Source organism: Pteronotus mesoamericanus, unplaced genomic scaffold (assembly GCF_021234165.1).
Source record: "Pteronotus mesoamericanus isolate MK-2021 breed Mesoamerican mustached bat unplaced genomic scaffold, CSHL_Meso_final scaffold_174, whole genome shotgun sequence".
NCBI lineage: Eukaryota > Metazoa > Chordata > Mammalia > Chiroptera > Mormoopidae > Pteronotus > Pteronotus mesoamericanus.
The window spans coordinates 21,013,438-21,027,188 of record NW_026555309.1 but is presented as its reverse complement, the minus strand read 5'-3'; the positions used below and the strand labels follow the sequence as shown (position 1 = coordinate 21,027,188).

General features: G+C 37.4%; 1 protein-coding gene across 5 annotated transcripts in view; it reads left to right on the top strand.

Annotated features, from left to right (window-relative positions):
• Positions 1-13,751, top strand: part of UBR5 (ubiquitin protein ligase E3 component n-recognin 5) — a 123,214-nt gene that overhangs the window by 47,507 nt on the left and 61,956 nt on the right. For 3 of the 5 annotated variants that reach the window (XM_054590344.1, XM_054590343.1, XM_054590345.1), the window contains exons 9-13: positions 1,044-1,255; positions 9,625-9,741; positions 9,826-9,936; positions 10,806-10,960; positions 11,790-11,907. In XM_054590344.1, the coding sequence (XP_054446319.1) occupies positions 1,044-1,255; positions 9,625-9,741; positions 9,826-9,936; positions 10,806-10,960; positions 11,790-11,907 (713 nt within the window). The remainder of the gene's footprint in view (positions 1-1,043; positions 1,256-9,624; positions 9,742-9,825; positions 9,937-10,805; positions 10,961-11,789; positions 11,908-13,751) is intronic. The other 2 variants (XM_054590346.1, XM_054590347.1) reach the window with 1 other exon arrangement.

Sequence of the window (13,751 nt, the reverse complement as noted above, 5' to 3'; positions counted from 1 at the left end):
AAATAATAAATCTATGACCTTTTAACATATTGAACCTATTATGTAATTGCTTTAAATTTTTAAAAATAAATGCAACTTTGCTGCCTTAAATGCATCAGTTACTGCATTTTCAAATATTCAGTATCTAACACAAATAACTCCTAAATTTCTCCCTTTTGCTTTTTCTTAGGTCATTCTATGTAGTAGGATTACTTTTAGTTTGAACCATATAGAATTGCTGGTACTTGCTGGTTTTTGACCTGCACTAACGGCAGTTTCATATGGTTCAACTTAATATTGTTTTTAATCTTTCTTATAAAATCTTGGAAAGTTTATTTTGGTTACCTATTTAAAAAATGTGTGAGCAAACTGCAAAAAATTGACCTTATAGAATTCATAGCCAATTGCAGGGGAAGCAATTTTGTAAGGAAATCCTTCTATAAAGATTCTTAAAAGAGAAAAAAATAAAACCCTGTCTGGTTTCTCAAAAATTTTTAAGTAAGACTTATGCATAAAAATCCAGCCTATAAAATTGCTCTGAATAAGGACTTGGATTATCAGAAGTTTTATAGTTAATGAATTTAACCATTTCAGCATTTTTCCTGTATGTGCAGGGTTTTTTGTTTTTTTTTTTTAATAACAGAAGACATTCTAACATACTTCTGATTTGCATATATATCCAATGTTGAAATTCTAATTTGTGTACTTTTTCTAATAGATAAATAAAAAATTGTGGTAAGCATTTTTAATGAAAGCCAGAAATTTTAAACTCCATTCTAAAAATTCAAAGCCCAGTTTAAAATAAAATAATTCTGCTCTAAAAACATGAAGTTGGAATTCAGAACAGTCTGTCTCAACATAGTTCTTAAAAATACTAGTTTATAATTTTTATACCTTCGCTTGAAAGAGTTAATGTTTTGAATGTTGCATGTCAGGCTTATTAGAAATACATTTACATGGGATTTTTTTGTGAGTAGATAAACTGCTGTTAGTTGCATCCTGAAGGGTCTTTACTAGAGAGTGGCTTACTTTTATCCCACTGGTGTGACCCAATTGCATACCAGTTCTCCTTCTTCCCTTAGAGAGAGACTCTGAGCTGTTGCGTGAACGTGAATCCGTTTTACGTTTACGTGAACGAAGGTGGCTTGATGGAGCCTCATTTGATAATGAAAGGGGCTCTACCAGCAAGGAAGGAGAGCCAAACTTGGATAAGAAGAATACACCTGTTCAAAGTCCAGTATCTCTAGGAGAAGATTTGCAGTGGTGGCCTGATAAGGTATTTAGAAAAAAACCCCACCTTTTCCATCTAAATAGATTCCTGGCAACCACCCTCCTCACCCCTCCCAAAAGTTTCTGTTTTATTTAAATTTTTGTACTATTGTTAATAAAACACACACACAGATACAAAGAGAAATTTTTGTTGTTTAAAATACAGGCAGAGCATCTTGGCACTACAAGCATCATACTAGTGAGATGTGTTTTAGTGGTTCCACTTTTTTCTACTTGATGAAGTAAACCAGAGAAATTGGAATGGAAGTTCAGATAAATACATCAGCATTATGTTTTAGGACTTCTTTTCTTGTGCTAATTACACCAGGAATTGATTATCTCTGATATGATTTGTTTTGTAATGTCATGTGGACCCCATTTTCTACAGGGCAAGTTTGTGGTCATTTAGATACAAGAGTGTATGTCAGGGCGAGATTAGGGATCTGTGTTTCTTTGATTAGTTAGCCGTCCTTTTTGATGGCCGTGAATTCCGACAGACTCTTTGTTCTAAATGCCGTGGGAGACAAAACAGGCTGAACAGGAATGGACTGGAGGAGTTCTGCTCTGCATCCTGAGAAGACGTACAATGGCTGGCCTCTAGAAAGCATCTAGGATGTGTTAAGATGGTTTGAATCTTTAGGAATCCATCACTGCCACAAAAACAGAGTTGATGCATCCTATTGATGGTGTGTAGGTTTCATTGCATTAAGTGATAGGTAATTCATCTTCAGAGAGCCCTATAGGAAACCATGTTTTTCACCTCTTTTTCTTTTTTTGTGGTGCTGCTTTCTTATTTGCAGAACCAGTTGGGTAGGAAATTTTCCTGAGTAGAAATAAAGTAAGAAGAACTTGGAGATTAAGCTCTAGCAGATAAGGAGATTTTGATAAGGGTTTCTTTTTTTCCTTTGAAGTTGAATTCGAATTTGGCATATAAAAGGAAAATATTATCTAACTTTTTGAATTTGTTTATTTTTCATAGTTATTGTGAATCTTGACATAGTTCATTTATTTTCTCCTACATTCAGTTCATGTAGAAAACTTGAATGCAAGAAGAAACATGAATTTTAATCAGTCTCTTTGTAAGCAAAAGGTTATTCTGGTTTCTTTGGCAGCTGACAGATTTTCCCTGACTTGAATTCTTTTTCTTATTTCCATAAAACTAGAAATTTCCAAAGCTTTACCTTCACTCTATGTGGTAGAAGGTGATTTAAACCATTGGGCTTTTGTTTGTTTTAGTACATTGTTCTGTGTTTCCTATTTCCTTGCCTGGATTATATTAGGGCTACATCTACATATTGTCAGGCAGTCACAGGAGACTCTCGCATCTTACATAGTACCATTGCATATATATTAGTCTAGGCTTCTTAATCATTTATTATTTTTGATTAATGAAAGGTTTTGAATAGTACTAGTTTAGCAAGCTTTTTCTCTGGCCAGTGTACCCGCTGTTAGATTTAGCCAGGGTATTTGCCTTTGCTGATGGGCATGTTTTTAGGTACAGCTTGTGTTCAGAGAGAGTTACTAAGTACATCATGAAATCTTGACACTGCACAGACGTTGCTTAGTTTACTTCCTTGGTTTGTTTAGACATTGACCCAGGAGGAATAGCAATATGTAAAACAAGGTATATCCTAGCTATACATTTTTTTCCTATTGAACACCTAATTTAAAATATTATCATTGAAAAAGAACTTCTGTTTATGATTGAAATTTAGACATCAGAATTTTTAATTTAGTAAATCAGCTTACGCCTAATTAAACTACTAAACATTATCAGTTATTAACAAATACCAGTGGATACTTGTCTGCAGGGCTGAATGCTGCATTCAGAAAGAGAATGTAGCTTAGTCAAGGGTGAAAAGACCTTGCCTTCAGGTGACTTAAGGACTACACGCGAAACTGTCGTGCAGGAGAATAGGGAAAATACCGCATGAAGGAGCAGGTGGTATGCAGGACCTTATTGGTCCTCCAAAATAAGGACATTGATTCCTGAGGAGTAGAAGGTTTTGGGTGTAGGCTCCATTAGGGATGGAGAGGTAAGTGGAGAGTTCAGGGAGATGTCAGCATGTACTCTTGGAAATATGTGTGTCTGTCTGTCTGTCTGTCTGTCTGTCTCTCTGTCTCTCTCTCTCTCTCAAAATACACATCCTAGCTTAATTTCAGAAATAGCCTAATTCAGTATTTTTAGATTGTAAGTTTGGTTAGTACCCATGGTTTTCTTCATTCTTCCTTTTAGTTAGGGTGCAATTCCATCGGTGTGTTACCTGGATTAGTACTGACTTTCCCACCACCGATGTAGAGGAACAGCCACTTCAAAACTACCATTTTGTAGGCTGGTAAACCTGTTAAATGGTGGAGTGTTCTCTTTTCTTTAAGGCTTTGCAGTATAATCTTGAACTGAAAATATCTGAGATAACCTTAAACTTTAAGTATTTCTATGAATTATTCTTTGAGTTAAATGTCAAATCTAGTATAAAAGCATAATTGAAATTTATCACAGGGATGTTGAAAGCTCCGTGAAGACAGAGTTGTGAGAGTAATTAAGTTAGTGTTATTTTAGTAACCTTGATTAAATGCATACTGTTTTTTAGGCCATTTGCTTAGGTGTTAGTGTTAGGGTGAGAATTTTTGTAGGAAGGCAGAAAAATGATATTAATACTTTTCAAGTAGATAGATACAGCACTAGAACTAGGTACAAGAGGCGTTGGGGCTGCAGGAGGCCACACGGAGTAATCGGTGGAAGTGTGGGCTCTGGAGCCGGGCTGCTGGGTTTTATACCCTGGCCCTGCCACTTAATAGCTGCGTGGCCTTGGTCAAATTCTGTAACCTCCCTGGGCCTTTGGTTTTTCATCTATAAGATGAGGATAATAATGGTTTTGAACTTACGGGATTGTCATGAGAATTAAATGAATTAGTGTATGCGAAGTGTAAAGAGCAAGAAGGCTCTTGCAGAGTCCTGTTCTATAGGGTACTCCAAGTCGCTCATGTGGCAGTAGTGTTGTGTGTGCCAGGTTCTCTGCTCACAGAGAACTGGGTACAAGCTGAAAGGATATAAACCGTGCCCCTTTTCTCACTGGACTAGAATGCAAGTAATGGAAACATTTTATTACAATAATAATTTAGCATGATAGGACATAAAAAGGCAGTGTATATGTACCAAAGTCAGGAGTGGAGGGAGTGTCTAAGTCTGTGCCTTTAAGGCCAAGTCCCTGATGTATAAACTAGCCAAGTTTATACTGGTTTCTGAATAGTGTTACCAAAGATAACAACTCATTACACTGTCCTGCCTCCCTTCCTCCCAACACTTCTCTCTCCCCCAGTCCTGTCCCTCCCTCTCTTTGCTTACTGTACTTTATATTTCTGGAAATAGCTTTAATAATTCAGTAACTTGGATGAGAAGGTGAAATTTTTCAGTTAGGTGATTATCTAACAGGACTCCATTTTCACTTTTCAGTCATTTTTTTGTACTTTACTTTTCTCAGACTAGAAATCTAGTTCTGTGCTTCTGAATGTGTACATTGTAACTATATATGTGAATGTAAATTGTAACTATATATGTATTTATGCCAACCTACTTTCAACAAGAAACTAAAGTGACTTAATTTAAAAAGGGAAGAATGCAGTTATAGTAGAAACAAAGACTGTTAAAAGCAGAATGCAAATATAAGAGCTTGAGTAATTACTGTTGAAGGGAGAGGAAGGAGAAAAATTACACAGAGATCCATGCTAAGTAAATCTGCTGAAGCTGACCATAAAAATTTCACATTGTGTCCTATCACACACAAACCCTTTCTATTTAAAGGATGCTTGCATTCTTCTTTTCAGTAAAATCTCAGAAGAGTTTGGGGAGAGTTGTATGGTGGGTGATGAAGAAATAAAATCGATTCAGCAAGTCAGTACTGTTAATGTACAGCCATATCCCTTAGTGTTCTGGATCTATTTTCATATAGTCTAGGGGCAATAAGAAAATTTACTCCTGCCAGCCTTTTGAATTACAGAGTTGTGTGTTACTCTCAGTTTCTTTGAATGATGTTGGGAGGAAATAGCCTTGTGAAGTTTGGTGCATTACTGAAGCTCTTTGGAGCAGCCTCCTTGTTGGAACCAATTGATCAAACTCATTGGTCATATTGCCTCCGCTGCAGGTTCTGGAAGTGGAAGTTGGGTGGAAGAGGTCTTTGTTGTTGTTGTGTTTAATTGACCCTGGCAAGTTTCCAGGAAGACCTGCCAAGAGTTAGCCGGGTGTGTCACAAATGTAATTTAATAATGAAATAAGAGCAAAAACAGGAATGGTCATAAAAAGGAAAAGAAGGCAGACATAAGGATAATGTGGAAAAGTAGATAGGCAAGGGAGTAGTCAAGTGGGAATAAGTGCGACTAATCAAATTGCAGTGTAACCTGAAGTTGTATTCCATCCATTTCAACCATAATGCATAGTACATCATTGTTGGAGCTGGTACTTAATGGAAAAAGTGGTGTTTGCTGATGGTAGGAAAATTTACAAAAGGAAAGAAGATGAAAACCAAGTATTTGGGGGAGAAATTTAGGAATAGAAATACCAACCTTTTCAAAATGTAAATTACTGAATGTAGATATTGTAGTTGGTAGTTCATGTTGCTGGGCCTGGTGACATGATTTTTTTTTTTTAAGCTTTGTGAGCAAATTTTTATTGTATTTTTAAATTTTCCTCTCCCTTTGAGGAAGAATTTCTAATTTGATTGATGATCCATTTATTGTTATTCCGACAGTTGCAAATTTACAAGCTAGATTTACCCTCTAATGATATGATTTTTGTCAAATAGAGCAAAACTCCTGATCTTTAAGGAAACAGTCCATGGTCACGTTTTCAGTTGGGTTGAAGGAGGCCCCCAGCTTGTTCAGAAGCAGCTGTTAACCTTTCATTAAAACAATAAAAGCATTGTTTTCTATGATACTGTAAAATGAGCTAAAAATACTGTTTTTTTTGTATATGTTTGATGGTCGTGTATTTCACTACATACAAATCTAAAGGAGGGAAGAAACAGCAGGTGATTTTTCCATTGTCTTCCTTTGGTTGGTGGTTGTTCCATCTATCCAGATTGGTCTCTACAGTAGTAGGTTTTCAGTTGGCTCATTCAGGACTTCTTATTCTGGGCAATGTTGACCTGCCCTTGAGGGGTCTAGGCAAATCGGTTTTATTTATTAATTTATTTTTAAAGAGGGGAAGGGAAGGAGAAAGAGAGGGAGAGAAACATCAATGTGTGGTTGCATCTCACACGTTCCCTGCCTGGGGACCTGGCCTGCAACCCAGGCATGCATCCTATACTGGGAATTGAACCAGCGACCCTTCGGTTCACAGGCTGGTGCTCATTCTAATGAGCCACACCAGCCAGGGCATGTTTTTGTCATAGGGATGGTTTGTTCAAGATTGCACTGCTCTACAAGGCATTTACTTGAAGAGGTTGGAATTTAGATCATTTGCTCATATTAGTGAATTCCTCCTGTATGCCACATGCCAAGCTGGCCTCTGCGAAAGTAGAGGTGAATATGGTACGGATCCTCCCACAGGAAGCTCAGTGGGGGAAGACAAACATGCACACGCCATATAAGGTGTTTACAGTGTGGTGATCAGAGGAAGAAACTGAAGGTGAGAATATAATGCTCAGGGGCTCAGAGTGGGGATGCATACCACCAGAGAGATTTGGCAGTGACTCACAGATAAGATGACATTTAGGCAGCACTTTTAAGGTTAAGTAGGCGTTGACCAAGATACAAAGGCATTCCAAACACATCAAGCATGGGCCTAGAGTCATGAAAGGTCACCGTGTCTTTGGGGAACAATGTGAATTCAGAATTGCCGCTTTGTGGTGGGGAGCAGGGGAAGAGCAAGATACGGAGTAAGGCTGCAAAGGGCCCTAGACAGCTTGCCAAGGAGCTCAGATGCTGTTTAGCACTCACCATGAAGTCAGGGGACTTCTTAGAGAAGGGACATGGTGAGACTGGTGGGTTTTCTTCTGTTTGTTTTCAAGGAGATGGACATTGGCATTGAGGGAGAAAGACAGGAATAGGAAAGATCTGGAGTCAGTTAAGTGACTGGTAGAATTGTTATGGAAAGGCGTTGTGAGGCCCTCCACCAAATTAGCGGCAGTGGGGACAGAAGAAGAAGAAGAATTTGAGAGGAACCTGAGACAGGTGCACCACCAGTTCACTGCTCACTAGGTTGTTGAGAGAAGAGGAGGACTTGAGGAGAGTGCCCAGGTTCCCGCGTCTCTCTTACATAGAGTGGGTGGTGGATGGCATTCGTGTAGGTGGGGACTACAGAAGTCAAGCAGCTGAGAGGAGATGATGCATTTGTTTAGGCAATGTTCCGGTACTTTAAGACACCCAGAGCTCTTGCAGGTTACCTGGAGGTAGGGGATATATATGTTTAAAAGCATGGTGCCCTAGTGGATACAGTCACTTAGGCTGAGGATGGAACATAATTTGAATAAAGAGACAATGACGGAATCTGGACAAGGAATGCAAGGTGGTGCGAAAGAGACAGAGAAAATAGTCATGATGATCAGAGGGAAACCAGTAGGGAGTACTAACCTGTAAACAAGGAGAGAAGAGGTTACAGAACTGATGGTGAACAGGATCAAATGGTTTGAATAGAAGTTTAAAGAGAAGGTGGGTTGATTAAATGTGTGGGACATTTGATGTGGCTGTTGTAAGTACAATTTTAGTTGCTAAGGAAAGCTGGTAAAGCCGAGGCATGCTAAGTGATCACTCTCTGTGCTGTGAGTAGGGTTGAAGGAGAGATTAGCTTGGGTGGTTGCTGGGATTACAAGAGAGGGTTCTATCCTGTGTGTGTGTGATGATCTTTGAATAGGAAAGGACACTTCTTTCTCTGGAATGGGGTGGTCTTTTATTCAATAAATGTAGAAGTGGGAATATTCAGGAAGCTTGTGCTTTCCGGGTGAGGAGGAGATGAAGTCAGGGGAGCAGAATAATGGTGGTTGAATTGGATTGATACTCTCCTTGTGCAGGGCTCTGTGCCGTGTACTTTATATGTTACATTACTTGGTTTTTACCCTCTCCATCTCCGTATGTGTTATTATTAGACTCATTTCAGAGGTGAAGAAATGGGTTCAGAGAAATTACATAAGTTACCTGAAGTCACATACTTAGTAAGTGTTGGGTCCAGGCTTTGGACTCACTTGGTTCGCTTCCATCATTCTTTCAACCAAGGGGTCGAGAAGGAAGTGTCAGGGGAGATGCTAAGATTTGATGCAGCAGCTATGGAGAAGGTAGGCAGCGATTTTCAGATAGCCATGGACGGGAAGAGAGGAATCTCTAACTTAGAGAATTTCATATTTGGTCTCTTTCCCATCATGACTTGGAAATGGGTCCGACCTTCATAAAATAGAAGATTTTAAAATTAGTTTTCCATTTGTACAACTCTGAGGAATAAACTGTTATCACTACATTTAAAATCTCGGCCGACTTCACAGGCTTTAGCTGAGTGTTGTAACCCATCTGACCAAATAAGAGTGGAATCTGACAGAAAACCGTCAGGACACCGTTGATCTAGCATTCCCTGGAGCCAGAATTCCAAAGAGAATAGTGTATAGACCTTAGCAAAAAGTACAAGCTAAAATCGGTTATTGGCAAGCTTTGAGGGGAGATATCTGGGTAGCTTCATGACTCTGATTATATTGGCTTTAGGTTTAAAAAATTATCATTGATAGTTGTTTATTTATATTAATTGTCCAAGCTTTGTATAAGGTAATTACATTCAAACTTCATTGCATGTGCATCACCTTAAAACTAAACAAACTCTTAACTTAAAAATCAACACACGCATTTGCTTTAGCAGCTTGGAAAAGCCCACAGAGAAGGAACTGTCTGTTTTGCCACGGTTGGACCTGCGCTGCTTCCCCTACTCTGTGTGCTGTCCTCAGAACTGGGGACGCAGTGGTGAACAAGACAAAGGTTATATTCCAGTGAGATAGATTATATACAAGTTAATATGATAGGTCAAGTTGTGAAATGCTATGAACTAAAAAGAAAGCAGTAAGATAAAGTATACGAGTGTGGTGGTTTTATAGACAGGTGGTCAGACTTAATTGAGGAGAGGGCGTGAAGTCACACGAGAAACAAGACAAAAGAACAAGGACATGAGGGGATCCTGGCGGGCATGACTCAGGAGCAGGAAGAAGGGCAATTGTGACCGGAGCGGGACGGGGGGAGCTGTTGGGTCATGTTATGGAAGACCTTGCAGGCTGTGCTAAAATAAAGACTTTACATAGCTGTGGTTTTATGTGTTCACATAATTCACATTTTATGTAGTGATTGTATCCAAACCATTAGGTTTGGCAACTGTTACATTTATACCATTGTATTATTTTTACTTTACAGGATGGGACAAAATTCATCTGTATTGGAGCTCTCTATTCTGAGCTTTTGGCTGTTAGCAGTAAAGGAGAACTCTATCAGTGGAAGTGGAGTGAATCTGAGCCTTACAGAAATGCACAGGTATTTTATGATGTTAAATCTTGCATTGGATAGGTCTACATATAAACATACAGAATGGTGATGATTTTTCTTATGCTTTCAAAGAATCCTTCATTACATCATCCACGAGCAACATTTTTGGGGCTAACGAATGAAAAGATAGTCCTCCTGTCTGCAAATAGCATAAGAGCAACTGTAGCCACAGAAAATAACAAGGTATGAAATACTTTGCATTGATTAATGAACATTTCATGCTTAAATTCTTGATTTTCTTCTTTTCCCTTTCCCCCTTTTTTTTTTTTTTTTTTTCATTTTCTGTCTAAGGAGACCCATAAATACAAAATATCTCTGTCTTAGTAGAATAATCCAATATAGGCCTTGGCTGGGTAGCTCAGTTGACTAAAGTGTTGTCTTGAAATGCTAAAGTTGTGGGTTTGATTCCCAGTTGGGGCACATAAAAGGATGAACCAGTGAATGCATAAGTGAGTGGAACAACAAATATCTACCCTCCCCCCCAAAAAATAATCAACAAATAGAAATTTTAAAAAGGAGAGAATATGGGGACAACTGCAATAGTGTCAATAATAAACATAAGGGGAAAGAAGTACTTACAGAGTAATATGTAATGTTTTTGTTGCTTGTTTATGTTACAATGCAACTCTAGAGGTAGCTTTCTACTTTAAGGAAAAGGAAAAAATATTCAAGGTAAGTGCTGACAAAAGAGATAGGAAAAAGCATTGTAATTTGAGATTGCATTATAGATTGAGAAAGTATGAATATTATATCTCAGATTATCAGTTTGGCTTTAGAAGAGTCATTAAACTCTTTTTACATTATTAGAGCAAATTTTTACTTCTGATTAATGCCTTATATGACTTTAGACATTTATTTCAATACCTGCTATTTTGATTTATTTATATGAAAAAATAACTTTGTAGTCTTATTAAGAACCTTTTCTTTTCTTTTTTTAAATAGCATTTAGCTCAAAACATTTTAGAATTCCAGTCCATAGAATATTAAGTTTTGACTACAATTCTGCACAGAGGACTTGTTTTTATTTAAATCTTTAATATTTTATTGTTTAGGTTGCTACATGGGTGGATGAAACTTTAAGTTCTGTGGCTTCTAAATTAGAGCACACTGCACAGACTTACTCAGAGCTTCAAGGTGAACGGATAGTTTCTTTACATTGCTGTGCCCTTTATACCTGTGCCCAGCTAGAAAACAGTTTATATTGGTGGTGAGTATCACAGGGAGGGGGACTCAGTGGGTGCCCTATGTGCATAAATAGGTGCTTTGAGTAGTGGAATACCAACATGAGAAGGTCAGCAAAAAATAATGCTTACTAGAAAGGAAAACTTCACTTTGGAGCAAAGGACTATTTAAAAAAAAAAACAAAAAACCGCCTTAAAAGGAAACCTTATAAAGGTAATGCATACTTAGTGGCTAAAATTATGAAATTTTATAAAAATATAAAGCAGAAACAAAAATTGCCTATAGTCCTACATCCTTAAAGATGTGACTACTGTTAACATTTGGGAGTATTTTAATCTTTTTTCCTATACATAAATGTGTACTTTGCTTTTACGTACTCAAAAGCTTAGGTTGTAGGGCACTTTTTCATTCAGCATGTATTTTAAAGGGTTGCTTAAAATGTCACTTTAAGGTTTATTAAAATATTTCATTTTATGAGTATTCTGTGCCTTGCTATTAGAAAGGAACTTTAAGCGTATTCTCTGTTGTATATTAAGGCATCAGTTAAATTTGTATTGATAGAAATAATATATAGGGAAATCTACTAATGAAATACAATTATTTGGAATAAAATATCAACTGATGAAATTTTTTTGTAAATTTTAATTCTAAATGTTTAATAAAAACGGATCCAGCTATGTTTCGAACCCAGGATCAAGTTAAAATTCAGAATAAGTTGAACAGGTTAATATTTCTGAAGCAAAAATATTAGAGAAGGAATACACCAGAAATGCATAAATAATATCTGTAATTTCAGATTTGTTTTACTGAGCTGTTTGCTGCTTATTTGACCAATTTATGCTTTTCCTTTTCAGGGGTGTAGTCCCTTTTAGTCAAAGGAAAAAAATGTTAGAAAAAGCTAGAGCAAAAAATAAAAAGCCCAAATCTAGTGCTGGTATTTCTTCGATGCCGAACATCACTGTCGGTACCCAGGTAAGTGATTAGAATTAAGCCTGTCTTAAGGAGATGTTGTTTCTCTTCAAAGTCACTTTCTTTCCCTTTTAGTGATTCCCCTATAAACAATTTTACAAATGAATATCATTTAGAGGACCAGGTTCCAGTAGCATGTAGGAGGCACATCATTCTATTCAGTAGTTGAGGAGCATATAGTGTGTGGCGCAGCGTCAGGAGGTTTCTCTGGGGCATGGTTCCCAGGCTTCTCTGGTTTTGGAAATCATTTAGTCTTTCATGCAGAGTCTGGAGCCTCTTACCTGAAAGGTTACTTCAGTTGGTCTGGTAGTCGCGCCCAGGCCTCATTGTGTTTAACACACATTCCAGGGTGATTATTATTACCAAGCCATTTATTCCATACTGCTCTCTGGGGACATGATCAGTGTGAGGCTGGAGGCTTCCTCACAATACCTCTATTTCCACTAGCTGGGTTTTTTTTTTTTTTTGACTCAGCTGGTTTAGGCTCCTGTGGGTACCTTATGGAAGGTTATTTTTCTAATATCCTAGCTGACTTCTCCACCCTTTCCAGGAATCTACAGAGTCCATCTTTCTCCAATTACGTTTGTATGAGGCTGAATTGTCTTTGTGCACTTTACTCAAAGTAACATCACAGCACACTGAATGCAGAAGCAGACGTGGAAATACAGCTGTCTTCTATTAACTCAGACATTGAGAGATTTGCAAAAATGCAAACAATGCCACTTTTCTTACTGATTTTTTTGAAAATATAGTTATTTTTCATAAAATTGTTTCTATTAATGGAGGTTTGTTACTGTTAATTGAGTATTTCAAAAATTCTCAGTTTTAATTACTAATACATTAAAAACCAACTAAATAGGACCTACATAAACAAAAGGTTTTTAGGTTCTCAGTAATGTTTAATAGGGAAAATGGATTCTGAGACCCAGATTTGAGGGCTCTTGTTACATGTCTCATTCAGTTGACTCTCATAGAAGTTTATTTTCAGGATACAACTTGACGTTTGTATTCATTTTAGCAAGTGGTGTAAACAGTGCTTAAGGACTTTATAATCCCTAACACTTAGACAAATGGTTTTTATTACACAGTGTGGTGCTAATTTCCTCATCTAGCACGTTCTTTCAATTCATTTTTTCTCTTTACTATAAAATGGTATTACTTACAGTATTCTCTGTGTCTTAAAAAGTTGTCACCATTTTAGCTGACAACTTTTATACTTTTCTTCAAAACCTAGTTTAAATGGAGCTCTTCTTTTTGTTTGTAGCTATTTTTGGTCCTATTCATGGTTGTCTTATTCTGATTCCTTTGTTGGACTTCCAACTAGGAAGTTTTCAGCAGTTACCCAGTATTCTGAATATTATTGTTCAGCCTCCATTATTTATGTCAGTTGCTTTGGACAGATCTCTCTTGGAGAGCCCCTTTTCCTACTTAGTTCAAATACTGCTTCCTGCTGTTCTCAAAGTTCCTTGTTCACTGGACTCACACAATAGAGGATATCTTAGCAGTTGCCTTACTGCCAGGTAGGGTGACATTACTACAGACAGGGAAGGCAGAACAAATGCTTTAAAGGTATTTTGAAGACAAGCTAATTTAGCTTGGCACTGAATTGCTGAAAGATAGCAACATATTAAAATCTTTGGTATAGAACTCAGATTTTGTTTTGAAGCTGTAGAAAACTGGAGGTTTAAGACGGTCATAACCACAGAACAAGAACATTCATGTGTTAACATCAGAAAGAATTATTGATCATTTCAGGTTTTCAGCTATATCTGCACTCAACAGATCATAATTGTTGAGAGAAATGTATGGGCATATCTTATTTTATTGTGCTTTGCAGATACTGTGTT